The following is a 25,755-nucleotide window of genomic DNA, read 5'->3' on the forward strand; positions in this document are numbered from 1 at the left end:
ATATATGCTCCCCAATGTTTATAGCAGCATTATCTACAGTAGCCAAACTATGGAAATAGCCAAAGTGTCCATTGACTGATGAATGGATAAAGAACACACACACACACACACACACACACACACACACACACAATGGAATATTACTCAGCCATAGAAAAGAATGAGATCTTGCCATTTGCAAGGACATGGATAGAACTAGTGAATATTATGCTAAGTGAAATAAATCAGAGAAAGACAAATACAATAAGATTTCACTCACATGTGGAATTTAAGAAACAAAACAAATGAGCAAGGGGAGGGAAAAGAGACAAACCAAGAATCAGATTCTTAGCCATAGAAAACAACCTCATGGTTACCTGAGGGGAGGTGGGTGGGGGGATGGGTTAAATAGGTGATGGGCATTAAGGAGAGCACTTGTGATGAGCATAGAGTGTTGTATGTAAGTATGGAATCACTATATTGTGCACTTGAAACTAATATTACACTGTTTGTTAGCTAACTAGAATTTAAGTAAAAAGTTAATGAAAAGTCATCTAATTCAGCTTCCTTGTTGCTGTTTGAACACCTCCAGAATGTTCCTACCTCCTAAGTGTTCATCCAGTCACTGCTTTTATGCCTCCATTAACAAGTGGCTCCCTATCTTTTCAGACCACTGATTGTAGGTGAAGACAACTCTGAGAGAGTTTGTCCTTATGTTGAACTGAAATCTTTCTGGAACTTCTACTCATGGAAATGGTGTAAGTGGCTAAGGCAGTATCTCTGTAGATAAAATCTGGATTAGAATATAGCCTTCCTATTTATTAGCAGTATAACAATAGGCAGATCACTTGTATTTTCTTTGCTTCAGTGACCTCATCTTTAATTTGATGAGGTAATAGTACCTACCTCATTAATTTGTTGTGAGGACTAAACAGAACTATGCCTTTTGCATATTTCTTTTAAATTACTGATAGTAGGTTCTGACATATAGAAAGCAATAATAATGATACTACTAGTAGCAAATTTTCAATGTTAATAGTGGAAGTAATGTCCTTATTTTACCCCGCCCCCACACCCTCCTCAGAATGCACTGACCCTCTACTCTGTAGTTCTTCAGACATCTGAAGTCTGAGATGAAGTCTACTAAGCCTCACCTGTTCTCCAGGCCTCTGTATGTGGCTAGATGGAGGCCATTTGACCAGTAAATCTTCTGTTCCTCCACTTAGTCACTTGTATGAAGACATGGGCTGCAGGGAAGCTCAGAGATGCTGATACTGCCAGCCTCACAAAACTAATAGAAATGGCGTTATAAGTAATGAGTCTGCTGAATATATAATTGAATGGTGTAGTTTCTTGGCTGCTCTGGCTTCTACCAACAGGCATAATTTTACTGGGGCTATACATAAGCAGTTAGCCCTCATTTATGACTGCATAAATTTTAGAACACTGTTTTACATTGCAGTCAGAAATGAATTGGAAAAATATCTTTTGTAAGATGTATTGGGGGAACAGAGCTGTTGTAATAGACCTGTAAATTCTTCCAATTTGTCCAGCTTTTTAGCTGTTTGATAAGCTTATTAAGGTAGTGAGGTTATTGACTCAGTGGGGCTTGAGACTGAGGGTCATATGTGGGGTGGACTCATGCCCTCATTCAGTTATATATTAGGCAAGTATAAGTTACTGTTAAGTAACACATTTAATAATGGTGTTACAAATCAGACAAGGCCAGCAGTAGCCCTGAAGCTGCAATATAGCCAGATAAACTTGAACTGAGGCCAGATCTTAGAAGTTTACCTTTCCATATGGATTAGAGTGGGCTGAGGGCACGGGATGAGTGAGGACCCTTCCAACTGCACATGTTTGGGGAAAGTCCAACCCAGTAGGTAGAGTGCAGTGTCAGTAGACAGAAGATAAGGTAGCTTCGCTGCCATGGCAAATGGTTGGTATTAGTGCGTCTAACATCGAATTGCTGGCTGTGCTTCAATTAAGCAGGTGACCAGGAATCCAGACACAGGCAGTGTGCAGTGAATCAGTAATGGTTTCCTCGTATGTAGAATAAATCTGTTCATCCAACAGATGATCCTCAAGTTGTTACTGAAGAGGTACAAATGTACTTTATTTAAATTTTTAAAAAATGTTTATTTTTGAGAGAGACTGAACAAATGGGATGGGGCAAAGAGAGAGGGAGAAACAGAATCTGAAGCAGGCTCCAGGCTCCGAGCTGTCAGCACAGAGCCCAATGTGGGGCTCAAACCCACAAACCATGAGATCATGACCTGAGCTGAAGTCAGACGCTTAACCAATTGAGCCAGCCAGGTGCCCCTGTACAGACATAATTTAGACCTGGAGCCCATCCTACAGAAGTCTGATAGATATGAGAACTTATGCAGAAGGGAAATGTCTTACCTAAGCTCTGTGACCTTGGCCAAATCATTTCTCTTGGAAGGCCTCAGTTTTCTCCAGCTCATAATCTATATATTATTTTTCATTAAGGTAAAATACACATAACATAAAATTTACTATTTTGGGTCTTTTAAAGTATAGAACTCAGTGCATTTATGATGTTTTACAACTATCACCACCATCTAGTTCCAGAACTTTTTAATCGATCCTAAAAGAAACCCATACCCATTAGCAGTCATTCCTCATTCCTCCCTCATCGCAGTCCCTGGGCTCCATAGTATTTTGTACACAGGTCTGCAGTTGGAAGGTAGATGATAGTTAGGGAAGGAATATTGTTTAGTAGGAGCTGAGGTCAGGGAGAGGCATATGACTGGAGTAGCCACAGGAGAATACCTTAGCCTGGATAGGGACTACAAGGAGTTAGAAATACAAGGCAGAACCCTAAACAAGGAGCAGGCCAGATTTGGGACAGTGGTAGAGTTCTGCAGGATGAGATAGTGAGACCCTGCCAGTATAGTAATAAATGGCATGGCCTAGACAAGATAACAGTTCTGATTTCAAAGCCAGTGTTTTTCCAGGTCACTATGCCGAAATAGGTTTTCTGAATGTCTGTCAAATATTGTGAACTTTCTGGAAGATGAATAACTCAGGTCAGCTTGATTTCAGCATCCTCCCTTAGTGCGGCTTTCATCCTGAAATCAGAGAGGGCAGGGTTTTGTACTTCCATATCTGGATAGTTTAACTAGAACCCTTATCTTTCTTTTATCCCAAACAGACTGCAAATCAAAGGAAATACAGATAAAATGAACATTTAAAGGTCCTGGAAGTCAATTAATATGTATATGTCTACACATGTTATTTGTTTGCTGCTACTCCCCCAAGAGCACAAGACCCTGCACATAATGTTTGTGAAATAAATCCTGGGTGATTTAATTTGGCACAAGTATTATTTTTGTGGCTATTTAACTAATATAAACCTAAATTCTATCAAGTTCTAACCAGGCAATAGGCCAATGAAAACCAATTAAAAGGAGAAGACTTAGGTGTAATATGGGGCATAGTCTGTTTCAGAGAAATCTAATGGTTTTTTTTTTTTGGTCACAATTATACTATTAAATATAGATTTGAATAGATATTTGAATGCCTACATATTGAACATATATACTATGGAAAGTATTTGAAATATTTGAGGGTACTTACTTGATTTGAAATATTTTTTCAATGTTTAAAAACTTATTTATTTTTGACAGAAAGTTTGTATATATTTAAGGTATACAATTTAATATTTTGGTATATGTATACATTGTGAAATTATTTTCACAAACTTCTTAACATATCCATCACTTCTTGTAGTTAACTATTACTATTACTTTTTATGTAAGAACACCTGAGTTTAATTCTCAGAACATTTCAAGTGTATAATATATTATTATTACCTATAGTCAACATGCTATACATTAGATATCCAGAATTTATTCATCTTATAACTAAAAGTTAGTATCATTTGATGGATATCTTCCCTTTTCCCTGATAGCCATCATTGTACTTTCTGTTACTATGAATTTGACTTTTTTTTAGATTCCATATATAAGTAAGATGAAGTGATCTTTCTGTATCTGGCTTATTTCACTTAGTTTAATATCCTCCAGTTGCAACCAAGTTGTTGCAAATACCTGTATATACTTTTTTAATATATTGGGGTGCCTCAGTGGCTCAGTTGGTTATCTGACTCTTGGTTTTGGCTTCAAAAGTCATGGGATTAAGCCCCATGTTGGGCTCCACACTGAGCATAGAACCTGCTTGGGATTCTCTCTCTCTCCCTCTGCTCCTCTCTCCCACTCGCTCACTCTCTCCCTCTCAAATAAAAAAAAATAATTAAAAAAATTTTTAAAGTTAATTTAAAATAAAAAATAAACAGTACTATTCCCTTGTTTATGTATTCCATTTTGTGGAATTTTCTTTTCCATTTATCTATTGACTGGCATTTATGTTGTTTCCCTATCTTGGCTACTGTGAATAAAGCTGTAATGAACATGGGAGTGCAGATTTCTCTTTGAAACAGTGATTTTATATCCTTTGGATATATGCCCAGAAGTGGAGTTGCTGGATCATATAATAGTTCTACTTTTAATTTTTTTGAGGTACCTCAAAACTGTTTTCCATGATGGCTGTACCAATTTACATTCCTACCTATAGTGCACAAGGGCTCACTTTTCTCCACATCCTCACCAACATTTCTTATCTTTTGACTTTTTGACTAGCTATGCTAACATGTATGAGGTGATATCTCATTAATGTTTTAATTTTCATGATCTCAGGTCATGATCTTGAGTTCAAGCCCTGCATCGGGCTCTGGGCTGACAGCTCAGAGTCTGGAGCCTGCTTCGGATTCTGTGTGTGTGTCTCTCTCTGCCACTGCCCTGCTCACACTCTGTCTCTGTCTCTCAAAAAGTGAATAAACATTAAAAATTATTTTAAAAAATGTAGTTTAGGTCCAATGTTTCCTTATTGATTTTCTCCTGTATGATCTATAAATTGTTGAAAGTGGGATACTGAAGTCCCCTACTATTATTGTGTTGTTATTTCTCCCTTCAGATCTGTTAATATTTGCTTTCTATATTTCAGTGTTCCAATTTTGGGTGCACATGTATTTACTATTGTTATTCCTCTTGATGTATTGATCCCTTTATGATTATATAATTACCTTCCTTGTCTCTTATTACAGTTTTTGACTTCTAATCAACCTTTTTTTTTCTGATATAGTTATAACTACCCCTACTCTGTTTTGGTTTATATATTCATGGAATATGTTTTTCCATTACTTTCAGCCTAGATGTATCCTTTTTTTCTTTTATTTTTTTAACTCAAGTATAATTAACATACAGTATTTTATTAGTTTCGGGTGTAAAATATAATGATTCAAAAATTCTATATATTTTTAGTGCTCATCAAGATAAGTGTATTCTTAATCCCTGTTATGTATTTTACCTATCCCCACACCCACTTCCCCTTTGGCAATCACCAGTTCATTCTCTGTATTCAATAGTCTATTTTTGTTTGTCTCTTTTTTTGTTGTTCATTTGTTTTGTTTCTTAAATTCCTGAATAGACATTTTTCCAAAGAAGACATACCAATGGCCAACAAACACATGAAAAGATGCTCAACATCTCTATTCATCATGGAAATGCAAATTAAAACCACAATGAGATATTACTTTACACATGTCAGAATGCATAAAATCAAAAATACAAGAAATAACAAGTGTTGGCAAGGATGTAGAGAAAAAGGAAACTTGTACACTGTTGGTGGGAATGCAAATTGGTGCAGCCATTGTGGAAAACAGTATTCAGGTTCCTCAAAAAGTTAAAAATAGAATTACCATATGATCCAGTAATTACACTTTCACATATTTACCCAAAGAAAATGAAGACACTAATTCACAAAGATATATGAACTCCTATGTTTATTGCAGCATTATTTATAATAGTCAAGATATGAAAGCAACCCAAGTGTTCATTGATAGCTGAATGGATAAAGTAGATGTGGTATATATATATATATATATATATATATATATATATATATATATACACACACACACACACACACACACACACACAATGGATTATTACTCAGCCATTAAAAATTCATGAAATTTATGGGCTACTGGGTGGCTCAGTCAATTGAGCGCCCAGCTTTAGCTCAAGTCATGGTGTTGCAGTTTGTGAGTTCAAGCCCCACCTTGGGCTCTGTGCTGACAGCTCAGAGCCTGGAGCCTGCTTTGGATTCTGTGTCTTTCTGTTCCTCCTCTACCTGTGCTCTCTCTCTCTCAGAATAAAAAAACATTTTTAAAAATCATGAAATCTTGCCATTTGTACCAACATGAATGGACTTAGAGGATATAATGCTAAGTGAAATAAGTCAATCAAAGGAAGACAAAAAACATATGATTTCACTCATATGTAGAATTTAAGAATCCTTAAATATATCCCTAAAGCTTAAGTCAACCCCATAGCCAGCATATAGTTGGGTCTTGTATTATATCCATTCAGTCACTCTGTGTCTTTTGATTAGAGATTTTAATCAATTTCCTTAAAGTAATTATTGGTAAGTACTTATTATTGCCATTTTGTTCATTGTTTTCTGGGTGTTTTATAGATTCTTTGTTTCTTCCTCTCTTGCTCTCTTCCTTTATGATTTGATTATTTTCTATACTGGTATACTTTGATTCCTCTTTATCTTTTGTGTATCTACTATAGATTTTTGTTTTATGGTTGTCATAAGGCTAACACAAAACATCTTAAGAGTTTTAATAGTCTACTTTAAGCTAATAACAAGTTTGTCCTAATACAAAAGCTCAACACTTTTACCCTCCACACACATTTTATGTTTTTGATATCATTGCTTATATCTTTTCTGTTTTTATTTAAATTCCACTTAATTAACATACAGTGTAATATTAGTTTCAGGTGTACAATATAGTGATTCAACACTTTCTTACATATTTTTATATTGTGTATCCATTAACAAAATATTGTAGCTATAGTTATTTATAATGTTTTTGTCATTTATTCTTTATACTAGAGTTAACTGATTTACATACAATTCTATTAGAGTATTCTTAGTTTGACTATATATTTACATTTACCAGTGAGTTTTATGCTTTCATACAATTTTGTGTTACTAGTCAGCATCCTTTCTTTTCAGCTTGAAGAACTCCATTCCTTGTAATACAGTTCTAGTGGTGGTGAACTTCAGCTTTTATTTATCTTAAGAATGTCTTTATCTCTCTTTCAGTTGATTTTGATGGCTTTGCTGGGTGAAGTACTCTTGGTTGGCAGTACTTTTCCTTTTTTAAAAAATAAATTTGTGATTTTTAAAATTTATTTTGAGAGAGAGAGGGAGGAAGGGAGAGGGAGAGAGAGGAGGAGAAGAGAGAGAATCCCAAGCAGGCTCCACTCTGTCAATGCAGAGCCCAATGTGGGGCTCAAACCCATGAACCAAAGTCAAGTGTCAGATGCTTGACCGACTGAGCCACTCAGGTGCCCAGGCTGGCAGTCTTTTTCTTTCAGTAATTTGAATAAAGCATCCCACCTTCCTGGCCTGCAAGGTTTTTGCTGAGAAATGCATTGATAGCTTTATGGGAGTTCTTTTGTATATGAAAAGCTCCTTTTCTCTTCTGCTTTCAAGATTTTCTCTTTGTCATTAATTTTTGACATTTTTATTATAATGTTTCTGAGTAAAGTCTTCTTTGGATTGAACCTGATTAGGGACCTTTGAGCTTCAAGTACCTGGATGTCCATATCGTGCCCCAGATTTGGGAAGTTTTCCTCTATTGTTTCTTTAAATAAGCTTTCTGCCAGAGGCATCTAGTTCCTGCCCCCTATACATTTTGAACACTTTTGTTGTCAAATTTTTTAATTTTTAATATTTCATTAATTTTTTAATGTTTATTTTTGAGAGAGAGAGAGAGTGAGACAGAGCATGAGTGGGGGAGGGCCAGAGAGAGGGAGACACAGAATCCAAATCAGGCTCCAGGTTCTGAGCTGTCAGTACAGAGCCTGACGTGGGGCTCGAACCACTAACTGTGAGAACATGACCTGAGCCAAAGTCAGGCGCCTAACCTACCAAGCCACCCAGGCACCCCTGTTGTCAAATTTTTAATGCATGCCAATCTGGTGGCTGTAAAATATCATCTTATTGTGGTATTACATTACACTTTTAATATTTCTGAACAAAATGAGCATATTTTCATAGGTTTATTATTCATTCATAATTCCTTATCTGTAAATGTATCTAAAGTTTTTTCCCATTTTTTCCTAATGTGTTGTTGGTGTTTCTTTAATTTTTAAGACCTTCTTTATACATTTTGGGGACTAATAATTTATGCAAACATTTCCTCCCAGCTTATGGCTTGTCTTTTACTTTATTTATGCTATCTTTTTAGAGAGAAGTTCTTAAAGTAATGAAACTTATTGACTTCCTTCTTGTTTTTGCTTTTTTTTTTGGTTTCTTAAGAAATTTTCTGAGGCCATAAAGTCATTCTTCTAAGTTGTTTTTTGAAAGTTTTTATAGCTCTGGTTTTTTTTTTAATTTTTAAAATATTTATTTTTGAGAGAGAGAGAGAGAGAGAGCATGCGAGGAGCAGAGAGAGAGAATCTGAAGCAGGATCCAGGCTCTGAGCTGTCAGCACAGAGCCTGCCATGGGGCTCAAACTCACAAACCGTGAGATCATGACCTGAGCCGAAGTCAGAGACTTAACTGACTGAGCCACCCAGGTGCCCCTTTATACCTCTGTTTTTAATTTTAAGTATTTAATCCCTTGGTAATTTGTTATATATGGTGTGATAAAGGGACCTGATTTTATTTTCTTCCATTTATTAAACACACTCTTATTTTCTTAGTAATTTGCAATGCTAGATCCTGCTGTATCCTGTTCTCATATATATTTGAATTTCTGGTACTTTACAGTTGGTTCCATTGGCTTATCTTCATTATTATAGTTCTATTATAACTATAATATAGTCTTGGCTATAACTATAATAATGTCTTGGCTATTCTTTTTTTAAAATTTATTTGTATACCTTTTATAATGAGCTTATTATGTGTTCCAAAATCCCCATTGAGATTTTGGTTTGAGTAAATTTAGTCACTAAATCAAACTAAAGAGAATTGATATTTTTATAATATTGAGGCTATCTAAAAGCATGTTTTCACTCTCCATTTATTTCAATTTTAATGTCTCTCAAAAAACTTATTTATTTTCTTCAAAGTGCCTATGAATATTTTCTTTGATTTACTTTTAGCAGTTACATATTGTTTTATAATTATAAATAATATCTTTGTAAAATCATATTTTTCTCTAGATGATATTTAGTAATTTACAAAAATTCTGTTTACTTTTGTATGTTGATTTGACATCTGCCAACTTTGCCAAAGGCATCTAGTTTTGCTGATTAGGCATATTTATGTCTATGAAGTGTTTCCCTGTACCCCACACCAATTCTGGCTTGAGCTCTCACCTTAGGATGGTTTGTCACAAGCAAAAGATATCAATATCTCCAATTCAAACTGTCTGCCTTAGTAGGGGCTGTTTAGAGTCTTCCTGTCAATGAAATGGCATTTAGAATGTGAGAGATTTGTGAAAATTATGAAGGCAGTTACAAAAATACCACCAAAATCCATTTCCTGGCTAGAGACAACAATTTTTTCCCAGATAGCATGTTGCCTTGTGGTTCTAGGGCAGATGGTGTCAAATTGGAGGATAATAATAACGGCTAATACTTGACTCTGTGCCAGGGACTGTTCTAAGGGTTTCATATGTATTACCTTATTTAATCTTCATAATGGCCCCATAAAGTAGATTAATATTATTCTCTATATTTTATAGATGAGGAAACAGTATCAGAGATATTAAGTAACTTATTCTACATTACTCAGCAAGGCAGTTGTAGAGTCAGGATTTGAACCCATGTTCCCAAGTCTATACCCTTCAACATGTCATAGATTGTCTCTCTTGATATTGTCCTGAATCTTCAGACTTTGCTTCAATCCTGACTGCTTCCTGTTCAGTGTGAAGCATCCATTGCCCTCTCTGGCCTTGAATGTCTCATCTAGGATATAGGACTAATAAAGGTATATGTGTCTGCCATACAAGGCAGTTTTGAAATGAGAAAATCCTGTTCTTGAACGAAGCTTTCAGAGAAGCCAGGAACAATAGAAGAATGATAGAAAATGATAGGGAAGGACTTCTTGTGCAGAGGGTGAAGGACAGCCATTAGAATGATACAGGAGTAGAGGTGGGAATAAGTAGGATGTGTTAGAATGACCAGCAAGAGAGGCCTGGCTCATGTTATGGTCTCTGTTAGGAAGGAATGGAGTTCAGTGAGCTAGGTCCATTATAACATGTTAATAGATAACCATGAATGCTGAGATGGGATATCCACATGGGTCTTGTTTTTGTCTTTTATCTTTTCCTTTCCTTTCTTTTTTTTGTCTGTTGTATAAACAAAATTTTCATTGCTCAGGTTGAAGCTTATTGCTCATTGTGTGTATGCTTGAAAAGGAGAACAATTTGTTAGCAACCTTATTATAATGATCTTTCATGTGACAGTTATTAAATCTCTTCCCCTTGAGGGACAAAGAATGGTTTCTGTGCCTGATTATACCTGCCATGCTGTTTGGCTTTGTGCTAGATAGAAACATAAAATGCTTCCTGGAATGCATGCTCAGGGATCTCTAAGCATGCCTGATTCTCCTGGAAGCTGGGATTGAGACTCCAGAACAGAGGCAGGATATGTGTGCAAGAAGTGGGAGCTGTGCCTACAACACACTAGGTTTATTTCAGTTTCCCACATCCACCTTTGCAGCTACTGTCATTGTTTGCTGTGGCACAGAAGGGTGTTCAGTTACCTTTGTTATAGGAGAGTTCATTTCCTACAATCCCACTCTTTTGTCTGTGTTTTGCCCTTTTGCTGAGTTTTTTGGCTGGGGCTTTCATAAAACAGAAGTACATTAGAGGGCCCTGCTCATGTTTAGAGTTATCTGAAAAAGGAAAAGCCTGCCTTAGGAGATAGTGATCTCATCATTAGTTGTGTTCAAGCAGGAGGGCTGGGCAATTGTCGGCAATGGACATTGTCACTGGAGTTAAGGTGTTGATAAAGGGGCTGAGGGTAGTATGGACTGGATGACCTACCATTTCCTTTATAACTCTTATTCCACAACTCTGAGATTCTATTATTTAATGTGACTGGTAGTAACACTTCACTTTCTTGGAGGATGGCTCATGTTTTATTCCTCTCTGGCTGGCTAGATTTGATCTTTGAAAATATTGAGCTGACATTTAGATAATTTTGCTTACCCATTCTCTTCTCAGAAACATCACACTGCTAGAGCTGGGGAGAGGCTGGCTTTCTGTGACACTGCTTAAGCCCCTGTTGAACTCTTCACAGGTACTAAGGCATAATGCCAGGACCTGAGAGAGCTGGATATTATGGCACCTCTCCTTTAAGAACTACCAAACCATTTGCAGGGAAAGGCTACTAAAGAGGTTGAAAAGTATGTACCAAAGGATGAGTTAGCATGAGTTTAACATGGAACAATGAGTTCACTGGAGTATGTGTATAGGCACATAAATGCATGGGGAAAGGTCAGAAAGGATTATACAAAACAATTTATAACCATAGTTTCTTTAAGAAAGGTGGAAATAACTGGGATGATGAGTGGTCAAAGGGGAACTTTCACCTTATCTAGACTATTTTGACTTTTTCTTTTTTAAATTTAAATCCAAGTTAGTTAACATATAGTGTAATAATGATTTTAGGAATAGAAGTTAGTGATTCATCATTTGCATATAACACCCAGTGCTCATCCCAACAAGTGTCCTTCTTAATGCCCCTTGCCCATTTATCCAAACCCCCCACCCAACACCCCTTCAGCAACCCTTTGTTCTCTGTGTTTAGTGTCTCTTACAGCTTGTCTCCCTCTCTGTTTTTATCCTATTTTTGCTTCCCTTCCCTTATGTTCATCTGTTTTGTATCTTAAATTCCACATATGAGTAAAGTCATCTATTTGTCTTTCTCTGATTGACTTACTTCGCTTGGCATAGTACAATCTAGTTCCATCCATGTGGTTTCAAATGGCAACATTTCATTCAGTTTGATCACCGAGTAATATACCATTGTGTGTGTGTATCTGTCACATATATTCTTTATTCATTCATCAATTGATGGATATTTGGGCTCTTTCCAATAATTTGGCTGTTGGTGATAGTGCTGCTATAAACTTTGGGGTGAATGTGCCCCTTCAAAACAGCACTACTGTATCCTTTGGATAAATACCTAGTAGTGCAATTGTTGGGTCATAGGGTAGTCCTACTTTTAATTTTTTAAGGAACCTACATACTGTTTTCCAGAGTGGCTGCACCAGTTTGCATTCCCACCAACAGTGAAAATGTGTTCCCCTTTCTCTGCATCCTCACCAACACCTGTTGTCTCCTGAGATATTAATTTTAGCCATTCTGACTGGTGTAAGGTGGTATCTCATGGTGGTTTTGATTTGTATTTCCCTGATGATGAGGGATGTTGAGCATTTTTTCATGCGTCAGTTGGCCATATGGGTGTCTTCTTTGGAGAAGTGTCTATTCATGTCTTTTGCCCATTTCTTCACAGGATTGTTTGTTTTTTGTATGTTTACTTTGATAAATTCTTTATAGGTTTTGGATACTAACCCTTTATCTGATATGTCATTTGCAAATATCTTATTCTTACATTCCATTGGTTGCCTTTTAGTTTTGTTGATTGTTTCCTTCGCTGTGCAGAAGCTTTTTATCTTGATGAGTTCCCAATGAGTTCATTTTTGCTTTTGCCTCCCTTGCCTCCAGAGACATGCCAAGTAAAAATTTGCTGCGACCAAAATCAAAGGGGTTGTTGCCTGTTTTCTCCTTTAGGATTTTGACGTCTTCCTGTCTTACATTTATGTCTTTCATCCATTTTGAGTTTATTTTTGTGTATGGTGTAAGCAAGTGGCCCAGGTTCATTCTTCTGCATGTTACTGTTCAGTTTTCCCAACACCATTTGCTGAAGAGACTTTCATTTTTATATTGGATATTCTTTCCTGCTTTGTCAAAGATTAGCTGGACATATGTTTGTGGGTCCATTTCTGGGTTCTCTATTCTGTTCCACTGACCTATGTGTCTGTTTTTGTGCCAGTACCATACTGTCTTGATGATTAAAGCTTTGTAATACATCTTGAAGTCCAGGATTGTGATGCCTCCTGCTTTGGTTTTCTTTTTCAAGATTGCTTGAATTGCCCTATTCGGGTTTTTTTCTGGTTCCATACAAATTTTGGGATTGTTTGTTCTAGCTCTGTGAAGAATGCTGGTGTTTTTTGATAGGGATTGCATTGAATATGTAGATTGCCTTGGGTAGTATTGACATTTTAACAATATTTTTTCTTCCAATCCATGAGCATGGACCATTTTCCCATTTTTTTTGTGTCTTCTTTAATTTCTTTCATAAGATTTCTATAGTTATCAGTGTATAATTTTTTTACCTCTTTGGTTTGGTTTATTCCTACATATTTTATGGTTTTGGGTGCAAGTGTAAACGGGATCAATTCCTTGATTTCTCTTTCTGCTGCTTCATTATTGATGTATAGAAATGCAACCTATTTCTGTTCATTGATTTTATATGCTGCAACTTGGCTGAATCCATGTATCAGTTCTAGCAGTTTTTTGGTGGAGTCTTTTGTATTTTCCACATAGAGTATCATGTTGTCTGTGAAGAGTGAATGTTTGACTTCTCCCTTGCTGATTTGGATGCCTTTAATTTCTTTGTGTTGTCTGATTGCTGAGGCTAGGATTTCCAACAGTATGTTGAATAACAGTAGTAGAGAGTGGACATCCTTGTTGTGTTCCTGATTTTAGGGAGAAAGCTCTCAGTTTTTCCCCATTGAGAATGATATTACCGGCACTCTTTCATATATGGCCTTTATGCTCTTGAGGTATGATCCTTCTATCCCTACTTTCTTGAGTGTTTTTGTCAAGAAAGGACACTGTATTTCATCAAATACTTTCTCTGCATCTATTGAGAAGATTATATGGTTCTTATCCTCTCTTTTATTGTGATGTATCTCATTGATTAATTTGAGGATATGGAACCAGTCCTGCATCCCGGGCATAAATCCCACTTGATCGTGGTGAATAATTCTTTTAATGTATTTTTGGATCGGTTGGCTAGTATCTTGTTGAGAATTTTTGCATCCATGTTCATCAGGAAAATTTGTCTGTAGTTCTCCTTTCTGGTGGGGTCTTTGCATTTCTATTTATTGGAACAGCTTCAAAAGAATAGGTGTTAACTCTTCTTTAAATGTTTGGTAGAATTCCCTTGGAAATCCATCTGTCCCTGGAACGTTGTTTGCCTGGAGATTTTTTATTATTGATTCAATTTCCTTACTGGTTATAGGTCTGTTCAAATTTTCCATTTTTTCCTGTTTCCATTTTGGTAGTTTATATGTTTCTAGGCATTTGTCCATTTCTTCCATATTGTCCAATATGTCGGCATATAATTGCTCATAATACTCTCTTACTATTGCTTGTATTTCTGTGGTATTGGTTGTGATCTCTTCTCTTTCATTTGTGATTTTATTGATTTGTTGTCCTTTCTTTTTGATCAATGTGGCTAGGGGTTTAGAAATTTTGTTAATTCTTTCAAAGATCCAACTCCTGGTTTCATTGATCTGTTTTACTGTCTTTTTTTTCCTTTTGATATCATTGATTTCTGCCTAATCTTTATTATTTACCTTCTTCTGCTGGTTTTGTTATTTACTGTTCTTTTTTGAGATCTTTTAGATGTAAGGTTAGGTTGTATATTTGAGACCTTTCTTCCTTCTTTAGGAAGGCCTGCATTGCTATATACTTCCCTCTTATGATGGCTTTTGCTGAATCTGAGAAGTTTTTGGCTGTCATGTTTTCATTTTCATTGGCTTCCATGTACTTTTTAATTTCCTCTTTAATATATTGGCTAATCATTTATTCTTTAGTAGGATCTTCTTTACTCTTTAAGTGTTTATGGTTTTGCTAAATTTTTCTTGTTGATTTTGAGTTTCATAGCATTGTGTTCTGAAAATATACAAGGTATGATCTTGATTTTTTTGTGCTTAGGGCTGATTTGTAACCCAGTATGTGATATGTTCTGGAGAATGTTTCATGTGTACTTGAGAAGAATGTGTATTCTGCTTTTTTAGGATGAAACATTCTGAATATATCTGTTAAGTCCGTCCGGTCCAGTGTGTCATTCAAAGGCATTGTTTCCTTGTTGAGTTCCTGCTTCGGAGATCTGTCCATTGCTGTAAGTGGGGTGTTAAAGTCCCCTACTATTATGTACTATTATCAATGAGTTTGTTTATGTTTATGATTAATAAATTTATATATTTGGGTACCTTCTTGTTTGGGGCATAAATATTTACAATTGTTAGATCTTCTTGCCGGATAGACTCCTTAATTATGATACAATGCCCTTCTTCATCTCTTGTTACAGTCTTTATTTTAAAATCTGGTTTGCCTGATACAAGTATGGCTACTACAGCTTTTTTTTTTTTATTACCATAAGCTTGATAGATGGTTCTCTATCCCCTTACTTTCAATCTGCAGGTATCTTTAGGTCTAAAATGAGTCACTTATAAGAAGCATATAGATGAGTATTGCTTTCTTATCCATTCTGATACCTGATGTATTTTGATTGGAGCATTTAGTCCATTGGCATTTAGAGTTAGTACTGAAAACTGTGAATTTTATGCCATTGTGTTGCCTGTAGAGTTTTATTTTCAGGTGATGTTCCCTAGTCCTTTCTAGTCTTTGTTGCCTTTGGTCTTTGTTTTGTCTTTTCTCCACTCAAAGATTCCCCCTTAAAGTTTCTTTCAAGGCTGGTTTAATGGTCATGAACTCCTTTAGTTTCTGTTTGTATGGGAAACTCTTATCTCTCCTTCTATTTTGAATGTTAGCCTTACTGGACAAAGAAGACTATCTTGGCTGCATATTTTTCTGATTCAGCACATTGAATATACCTGCCACTCCTTTCTGGCCTGCCAAGTTTCTGTGGATAGGTCTGCTGCAAACCTGATCTGTCTTCCATTATAGGTTAAGGACTTTTTTTCTTTTGCCACTTTCATAATTCTTTCCTTGTCTGTGTGTTTTGTGAATTTGACTATGATATGCCTTGGTGATTGTTGATTTTTGTTGACTCTAATGGGAGTTTTGTGTGCTTCTTGGATTTCGATGGCTCTGTCCTTCCCCAGATTAGGAAAATTTTCAGCTATAATTTGCTCTCATTAGCCTTCTTCCCCTTTTTCTCTCTCTTCATCTTCTGGGACTCCTATTATTCAGATGTTATTCCTTGTTAATAAGTCACTGAGTTCTCTGAGTCTTGTATTGTGATCTTTGCCTTTGTTTCCCTCCTTTTTTCTGCTTCATTTTTCTCCATTATTTTTTTTGTATATCACTGATTCACTGTTGTGCTTTGTACATCCTTGCTGCTGTGGCATCCAATTGAGATTGTATCTCGGTTATAGCATTTTAAATTTCATCCTGACAAGATTTTTCTTCTCTTATCTCCACACGAAGGGATTCTATGCTTTTTCAACCCCAGCTAGTATTCTTATTATTGTAGTTCTAAATTGTATTTCAGATATCTTTCTTATATCTGTTTTAAGCCTCTGGCTGTCATTTCTTCCTGTTCTTTCTTTTGAGGTAAATTCCTTTGTTTTGTCATTTGGGAGGAAGAAAAAATTAATAAATAAAAATTAAAATTAAAAAAATAAAAAACAAAACAATCAAATAAAGGAAGCTAGATCCTGGCTGTGTTTTGGTCTGCGTGTTGAAAGACACTTGATAGAATAGAGGAAAAAGGGAAAGAAAAGTAGGAAAATAAAAATAAAGGTAAGAAAAATTTAAAAATTAAAATTTTATATAATAGAATAAAATGAAATAAAAAAATGAAATAGAATAAAAAATAAAAATAATATAGTGAAAAATAATTTAATTTTTTAATTAAAAAAAGAAAATAAAATTTTCTCTTTTCTTTCTGTATCCAAGAAAAAGAAAGGAAAAACAATTAAACAAGGACAGAAGAGAAGCAAAAGAAAAAAGTGAGCTAATTAATAAACCAGCAAACAGAATGAAACCCAAATGAGGTTACATCCCATTTCCCCTAGAACTCAAATCATGAAACTCTTTATACACTAAACAGGATGAGGGACTTGTGCTGGTATTCTAGGGGATGTGCTTGGAGGCACAATTGGGTGGGGATTGGAGTAAAGTCTCCGTTCTCCACTAGGTGGTGCCCCTTAGCCTTACTGGGGTGGATCAGTGTGGCACATGTGTGTGTGCTGGGAGAGGTGGAAATGTCTTCACCCAGCTCTCTAGTCTCAGGAACAAGAACTTCGAGTTCTCAACATCCTGTGATCAAGCGCTCCTCCTTTGTCTCAAGCCTCTGTCAACTCCCTGCCTCTATCCTGTCCATGTCCAAACTGTCTGCCTGCCAGGTGGCACCTCCCTCTAGAGTTTTATCTCAGATGAATTGTGTTTCAAAACCCCACACTTCAGAGGCCCCTGTGTCTTGGGCCCATGCTCTGGGGGAGGGTCTTGCTGAGCAATGGCTGGGTTCTGGCTTGCCCCGGAAAATGTTAGTGTGATTGCACAGTGATAGACGTTCAGAGAGCATGGAAAATCACAACAGACAGCTGGCACCAGGTTTTACCACACTCTGGTGTCTTTGTCCCAATACCAGCAAACGTGGTGTCTTTGTCCCAATACCAGCAAACATGGCTGCTCTCTGGGGTTCCCTGGAACCTTGGCCTGTTCGGAGGCATATGGCTTCTACCAAATGCACTCCAAGCAGGGGAACCACTTCTCCCTCTCTGGCACATGGACCCCTCAGACCCCACTGCCTGCTCCTGGGGATTCACCCTACTTACTCACCAGAGCACTGAGCTCCAGAACTTCAGACTCTGTGCTCCACTGTTTATAGAATCCTAATGGTATTGAAACCCTCTCCTTTCTTCCCATCAGTGATTTTGGGGAACAGATTTATTGTTCAATCCCCTGTGTTTCACCTTTGTCTTTCTCTCCAGCTACTTTCAAGGAATGTTTTTCCTGCACTCTCCCAATGCACTGTACTCTCCCCTTTTCTCTGTCCTCTCCCCACAAAAACAGCTCCCTACCCTCCATGGCTTTTCTCTCCCCCAGTTCACCTCTCTGCACCATGTACCTGTCAAGTTCTGTGGCTCAAGTTATGCAGATTGTTGTGTTAATCCTCAGATCAACTCACTAGGCATGTAAAATCTTTTGGTGCTAATCTAGCTGCGTTTCAGGGATGAGACAGGCTGAGGGGCTCCATGCTGCCCCGCCATCTTCCCCTAACCCGCCTAACTTTTTATTTTTTACAGTTGCCATGTGACAAAAATTTACCATTTTAAAGGGTACAATTTAGTGGATTTTAGTACAGTTGACTTAACACAGATTTAAACAGTGTGGGTCCACTTATACATGGATTTTTTGATAAATATAATATAGTACTATAAATGTATTTTCTTTATGATTTTCTTAACATTTTTTCTCTCGCTCAATTATAGGAGTGCGGTATACAATACATATACAATATATGTATTAATCTACTGTTATTGGTAAGGATTCTGGTCAATAGTAGGCTATTAATAGTTAAGTTTTGGAGTCAAAAGTTATACACAGATTTTTGACTGTGTGGGAAGTTGGTGCCCCTAACATATGCATTGTTCAAGCGTCACCTGGGCATTAATTGTGCAACAATCACTACTATCTATTCTAGAACATTTTCATCACTCCTCAAAGGTAACCCTGCAACCATTAGCAGTCATTCTCCATTCTCCCACTTCCCCCAGTCCTGGAAACCACTAATCTGTTTTGTGTCTTTTGGGCATTTCATATAAATGGTGTATAATATGTGGTTATTTGTGTGTCTGGCTTCCTTTACTCAGCATGGTGTCCTTGAGGTTCATTCATATTGTATTTTATTCCTTTGTATTGCTAAATAGTATTCTATTTTGTGTTTGTGTATGTGTGTGTTCACATACATACCACATTTATCTATTTATCAGTTGAACTTCTGCATTGTTTTCACATTTTGGCTATTATGAGTAATGCTGCTATGAATATCTGTATACCAGTTTTTGTGTGAACTTATATTTTCAGTATTCTTGAGTATATACATAGGAGAGGAACTACTATGTTAAATTATGTGGAAACTATAATTTAACTTTTGGAGAAATTGCCAAATTGTTTTCCATAGTAGTTTTACCAATTTACACTCCTATCAACAGTGTATGAAGGTTCTAATTTCTCCATATCCTCATCACACATGTTATTATCCATTTTTTTATCATAGCCATTCTATTGGGTGTGAAGTGATATCTCATTGTGATTTTGATTTGTATTTCCCTGACAGCTAATGGTGTTGAGTGTCTTTACATGTATTTATTGGCCATTTATATATATATCTTCTTTGGAAAAATGTTCAGATGCTTTGCCCATTTTGAAGTGGTATTTGCCACTTTATTCTTCAGTTCTATATATTCTGGATACTAGGTCCTTATCAGATATAGTATATTCAAATATTTTCTTCCATTCTATGCATTGTTTCACTTTCTTGATGCTATCATTTGCAAAGCAAAAGTTTTTAATTTGGATGAAGTCTATTTTTTTTTCATTTATGTAAAAAACTGCATAATCCACAGTCACAAAAATTTTCTTCTGTGTTGTGTTTGACATGTTTTGTAATTTTAGCTTTTACATTTAGGCCTTTAATCCATTTTGAGTTAATTTTCACATATTGTGTGAGGTATGGGTCCAGGTTTATTCTTTTGCATGTGGATATCCAGTTGCCCAGCACCATTTGTTGAAAAGACTATACCCTCCCCTTTTGAATTGTCTTGATACCTTTGAAAAAAATATCAGTTTAGCATAAATGTTGGGTATAGTTCTTTTTTAAGTTTATTTATTTGAGAGAGAGTGTGTGCACAAGTTTGGGAGGGGAAGAGAGAGAGAGTGAAGGCGAGAGACAAGCCCAAGCAGGCAGTGTGAAACTGCCCAAGTGTTTTCAGTGCAGAGCCTAACGTGGGGTCCAATCTCATGAGCCGTGAGATCATGACCTGAGCTGAAACCAAGAATCAGATGCTTAGCCAACTGAGCCACCCAAGCGCCCCTAGGTATATTTCTGTACTCTCATCTATTTCATTGATCTTTGTATCTATTCTTGTGACAGTACCACTCTCTCTTGGTTACTAAAGGCTTATAGTAAGTTTTGGAATCAGGAAGTGTGAGTCTTTCAACATTGTTCTTCTTTTTCAAAATTGTTTTGGTTATCCTGTGTCTCTTAAATTTCCATATGAAATTTAGAATAAGCTTGTCAATTTCTTCCAAGAAGCAAGCTGAGAGTTATGATAGGGATTGTGTTAAATCTGAATCAACTTGCAGAATATTACCATCTTAACGATATTAAATCTTCCAATCCATGAACATGAGATAGCTTTTTATTTAGTTAGGTCTTCTTGACTTACTTTCAACAATGTTTTGCAGTGTTCAGTGCACAAATCTTGCACTTCTTTTGTGAAATGTATTCCTGAGGATTTTGTTCTTTCTGATGCCTCTTAAATTGGATCATTTTCTTAATTTCATTTTCAAAAATACATTTGGCCTTTGCATATTGATCTTGTATCATGCAAAATTGCTGAATTAATTTATTAGTGTATATGTGTATATATATAAAATCATGTCATATATGAATAGTTTTGATTTTTCTTTCTAATCTGAATGCCTTTTTTGTCTCCAGTTGTTCAAGCCTTCAGTACAAATGTTGCATAGAGGTGATGTTTGTTCATGACTGTAGGATGAAAATGTTCAGTCTTTCACCATTAAGTATATTAACTATGGGTGGTCCATAAATTTCTACCAGCTGATTGAGAAAGTTTCTTCTCTGAAAGGGTGTTGGACTTTCCCAAATGTTTTTTCTATGTCTATTGACATGATTATGTATTTTTCAAACCTTTATTCCATTAATATGGTGTATTACATTGACTGAGTTTCATATGTTGAATGAACCTTGCATTCCTGGGATTAATCCCATCTGATAAACTGGATTAAATACACACACACACACACACACACACACACACACACTACTGGATTTGGTCTGCAAGTATTTTGTTGAGAGTTTCTGCATTTCTATTTTTGAAAGTTAATGAAATATTGATGTTAATTATTTTTAAATGTTTTGTAGACTTCACCAGTGATGCCATCTCATACTGATTTTTTTCCCATGTAAGGAGTTTTTAATTAGTAAACCAATCTCTTTGCTTCTCATAGGCCTATTCAGATTTTCTATTTTTTATCAGTCTAGGAATTTATTTCATCAGGCTATCTAATTTGTTGGTGTACAGTTGTTCATAGTGTTCCCTTAATCATTTTTTTAAAAAAATTCTGTTATATTGGCAGTAATATTTCCTCTTTTATTCCTGATTTTAATAATTTGAGTCTTCTCTTTTTTCTCTATTTTAACTTTTTACAAAGCTAGTGTATTCCTGTATCAATTATGTAATTAAAAAATAAAACAATGGAAGATACATATAAAATAGAAAGGCATATCAAAATGGGGATCTGGGTAAATTGGTAACTCCCTGGCAGTCATTTCTCCTCTATGGGCCTAGGTTTCTTCATCAGAAAGTTATTATATTGGTTCATTGTTGCTGAAGTGGTTGAAAGTCTCTGTACTTTCAGATTATTTACATGATCAAATGTGGGATTAAATAACATAGTTGGGAGTATTTATGGGCAGAAAGTAGACAAATTTTGGAGAATCCCGGTATTCCTGAAGGACATAGTAAAGAAGCTAAGTATCGAAATGCACATTGAAGCTGAGTTATGGTAATATTTGAATTCCAGGGTGAGAGATTTGAACTTGGTAACAGGGAACTATTGAGGATTTTGGAGTGTGAGAGTAGATAATCAAAGTGATATTCAAAGAAATTGGTCTGGTAATGGTATATGGGAGGGATTAGAGCTGGAAGATAACCCAGAGAAGTCATCTAGGGAATGGGGGTCATGACAGTAGGAATGGAAAAAAAAAGAGATGAGAACCAGAGATATTTGGAAAGCACTCCCTGGAATGGCTAAGGGGGCAGGGGAGGGAGGAGTTAGCTGTCTTGTTCACTCTGTGTCTCTCATAATTAGTGGTGAGGCACAGAATAGGTCCAAAATATATTTATTTGTTAAATTGAATTGCATTAACCCAGCTTTGCTTAGAGTTCAATGAAGGCTGAAGAAAATAGTCTTCAAGTACTCTGAGAGGACTTCCAGGAAAGCCTTCCAAGTTGCTAGCCTCTAGACACTCTATATTCACACCCCACTCCTGCAAATATAATGTACTCCTTCCCTCTGGAAGTGTTCCAGAGAGTCATCTAATTCCAGCCATCCAAAATCCAATATTTTGAATGGGCTTGTCTTAAACTCCTGAGAAGAAAAGAAATGTTTTTCTTTTTAATCTCTTAAAGGCCTGCCTATGGTAACCTTCTTGTTTTGCTTTAATTTAAATTTTACTTAGTTAACATACAGTGCAATATTGGTTTCAGAGTAGAATTCAGTTATTCATCACTTACATACAACACCCAGTACTCATCACAAGTGCCCTCCTTAATACCCATCACACATCTAGCTCATCTCCCACCCACCTCCCTCCATCAATCCTCAGTTTGTTCTCTATCATGAACAGTTTCTTGTGGTTTGTTTCCCTCTCTCCTCTTTCCCCCAGGCCCCTTCCCATATGTACATCTGTTTTGTTTCTTAAATTCCACATATGAGTGAAATCATATGGTGTTTATCTTTCTCTGACTGACTTATTTCACTTTGCATAATACATTCTAGCTCCATCCATGTCGTTGCAAATGGCAAGATTTCATTTTTTTGATGGCTAAGTAATATTCTAATATATATATATATATATATATATATATATATATATATATATATATACCACGCCTTCTTTATCCATTCATCAGTTGATGGATATTTGGGCTCTCTCCATAGTTTGGCTATTGTTGATAATGCTGCTATAAACATTGTGGTGCATGTACCCCTTCAAATCTGTATTTTTGTATCCTTTAGGTAAATATCTAATAGTGCAATTGCTGGGTCTTAAGGTAGTTCTATTTTTAGCTTTTTGAGGAACCTCCATACTGTTCTCCAGAGTGGTTACACCAGTTTGCTTTTCCACCAACAATGTAAGAGAGTTCCCCTTTCTATGCATCCTCACCAACACCTGTTGTTTCTTTTGTTGTTAATTTTAGCCATTCTGACAGGTGTGAGGTTGTATCTCATTCTGGGAAAAGAAAAACAAAACTGAAGGTATAATATTTCTAGATTTAAAGCTATATTACAAAGCTGTAGTCATCAAGACAATGTGGTGCTGGCACAAAAACAGACATAGACCAATGGAACAGAATAGAAAACCCATAAATGGACCCACAACTATATGGTCAACTAATCTTTGACAAAGCAGGAAAGAATATCCTATGGTACCATTTTTTATAGCAAAACTTAGCTTGCTTTGTGGGAAGCTGGGAAAAGCTAGTGAATTATTATAGGATGAAGCTTTTATTGTTTCAAAGAGATGACATCATGTATATGATGTGCTTACTTCAATGCCTTAGAATCACCTTTGTGAACAGATCTGTTCCTTGACCAATCATCCCTCATCATTTCCTACTGATTATATGCAAGGGAAGCTATCAGCATATTGAGGACACAAAGTTGACCTTTGGAAGCTGGAAAGATATTTCCAATAGAACATTTGTAGAGGGTGATAAGTTCTGAATAGAGATACATTTTTGCACATGTGGCTGTGTATGCGAAGTGCATTAAAAGAAGTCAGCCCTATTTTGGCCTGTGGAAAATAGGTAGATTATATGCTTGTGACATCTCTAGGCTTTCTGGGTGGTAACCATGCTCCTCATCCTCTGTGAGGCAAAAAGAGAGGGGAGAATACACAGAGTTGAAAAGTAACTACTGTTCCTGTAGCTCCATCCCAAAGCCTCTGTCCTCCTACGGCCACTCACTAATAGGGCCTTTCTGGTGGCAGAAATAATAATGCATCTAAATTTCTTGATCTCAGCTTCTTGAGGCAGGAAAGTGGAAAAAGCTGGGGGGTTATAGAGGGCAAAGATAGATTGTTGATTAAAGCTGTTGAGACAACTGACAAGCTCTTTGGTTAATTCCCCTGGCAGATTTTACCACTATTCCTAGGGTCCCACCCTTCCTTTTTTCCTTGATACCCTGACTTTCCTCCTTCCTAGGAATGGGGTAAAATGAGCCATCTTCCTGATTTAAGTTGTCATCTCAGATCCAGAAATATCTCACTCAGCCTCCCCAAAGGAGGTTTTTCTGCATCCCTTTGCCTTCATGTGTTGGAATGGGTAGTTTCAATGTCTACCAACTGTACCTATTTATGATGATTCTGATAATTCTCATTTCACCTTGGCCCAATACCTTCCTTACTCTTTTCCTGTTTTCCTTAGAATCAGAGGTGCAAAGATGCTAGCACAGTGGTTAAGAGCACAGGCTCTGAAAGTCAGATCACCTGGTTCCTGTCCCAGCTCTTCTGCTTTCCTAACTGTGTGACTTGGGACAAATTACTTAACTTTTTTGAGCCTCTGTCTCCTCTTCTGTGAAATAGAGGTAATAATGGAAATGCCTAGTAGGACTGAGTAATACAATTCATTGAAAACTGTTAGTATAGTAGTTGCTGTATAGTAAGTGCTCAATCAATAGCTATTGCTATTATGTGTGTGGGGACATTCAGTCATTTCCACTCTAATAACTTTATATACTCAAGGCATGTCAGATTTTAATTATTATTTGTGCATCTTTTGATGTAAATCAACACTGAAGGTCCTGTTTTCAAAATGCCCACTCCAGTATCAAAATTTGGTCTCCATGATCATAGGTGTTGTGTTTGATCCAGATGTGGCACAGACCCAACCATGTATAGCTTAGTCTTTTTATCCAGCTGTGCTGCCTAGATATGCTCAAGCATGAATTAGTTATATTTTCCATAACTCCTTTCTCCTCTGAAACCTTAGATAAGAAGCCTCTCAGAGATGACTTTTCCTTCTTCAAAGTTCTATCCTTCTGCATCCTCCATTTTACAGATAGGTCATCAGAGGCCTAGAGAGGATTAAACTCATAGATAGGGCCTGAAAGTCACCCTAAAGCCAGGCTTGACATTCAGTTTACAGGGGCCTCTTGTCAAATGGTCTCTGAATACTTGAAGAATTTAGTTTATCATTTTTCTACTTGACTGGAAACTTTTCAAAGAAGGAAACTATTATTCTTCTTCTGCCTGCTTCCACAGCTCTGGGTGAACCAGGAGGATGGGGTAGAGGAAGGGCCCAGTGATGTGCAGAATGGGCACCTGGACCCCAACTCAGACTGCCTTTGTCTGGGCCGGCCACTACAGAACCGGGACCAGATGCGAGCCAATGTCATCAATGAGATCATGAGCACCGAACGTCATTACATCAAGCACCTCAAGGACATTTGTGAGGTAGGCCCAGCTATGATAGTTTATGTGGGGGAACCCAGGGTGTAATAGAGGACATTTTCATGAAGAACCAGCAACTCTGCTGAGCTTTACCTGTGACAGTCCCAAGATGTTGGAAAGAGCAGCTGGACTGGCCTCTTATATTCTGTTCAATGAGTAAAACAGGTCCCTTGGAGTTTCTCAGTCCCTATCTCAGTTTCTCTCTTTCTCTGTCTACCTGTCTAATGTTCATCTTTTATCTTCATATTCCTTA

The 25,755-nt window shown here is 36.6% G+C and overlaps 1 protein-coding gene across 10 annotated transcripts in view; it reads left to right on the top strand.

The window, feature by feature from the left end:
• ARHGEF9 (Cdc42 guanine nucleotide exchange factor 9) overlaps positions 1 to 25,755 on the top strand; it is a 199,000-nt gene that overhangs the window by 72,004 nt on the left and 101,241 nt on the right. For 7 of the 10 annotated variants that reach the window (XM_019436682.2, XM_019436687.2, XM_019436683.2 and 4 more), the window contains one exon: positions 25,314 to 25,505. The exons of 1 other annotated variant lie outside the window; for it this stretch is intronic. In XM_019436682.2, coding sequence (XP_019292227.1) covers positions 25,314 to 25,505 — 192 coding nt within the window. Of the gene's footprint in view, positions 1 to 648; positions 738 to 15,131; positions 15,231 to 25,313; positions 25,506 to 25,755 lie in introns of those variants that run through there. 2 more of the 10 variants (XM_053891552.1, XM_019436689.2) reach the window with 2 other exon arrangements.

This window comes from Panthera pardus, unplaced genomic scaffold (genome assembly GCF_024362965.1).
Source record: "Panthera pardus isolate Hobbes unplaced genomic scaffold, ASM2436296v1 HiC_scaffold_27, whole genome shotgun sequence".
NCBI lineage: Eukaryota > Metazoa > Chordata > Mammalia > Carnivora > Felidae > Panthera > Panthera pardus.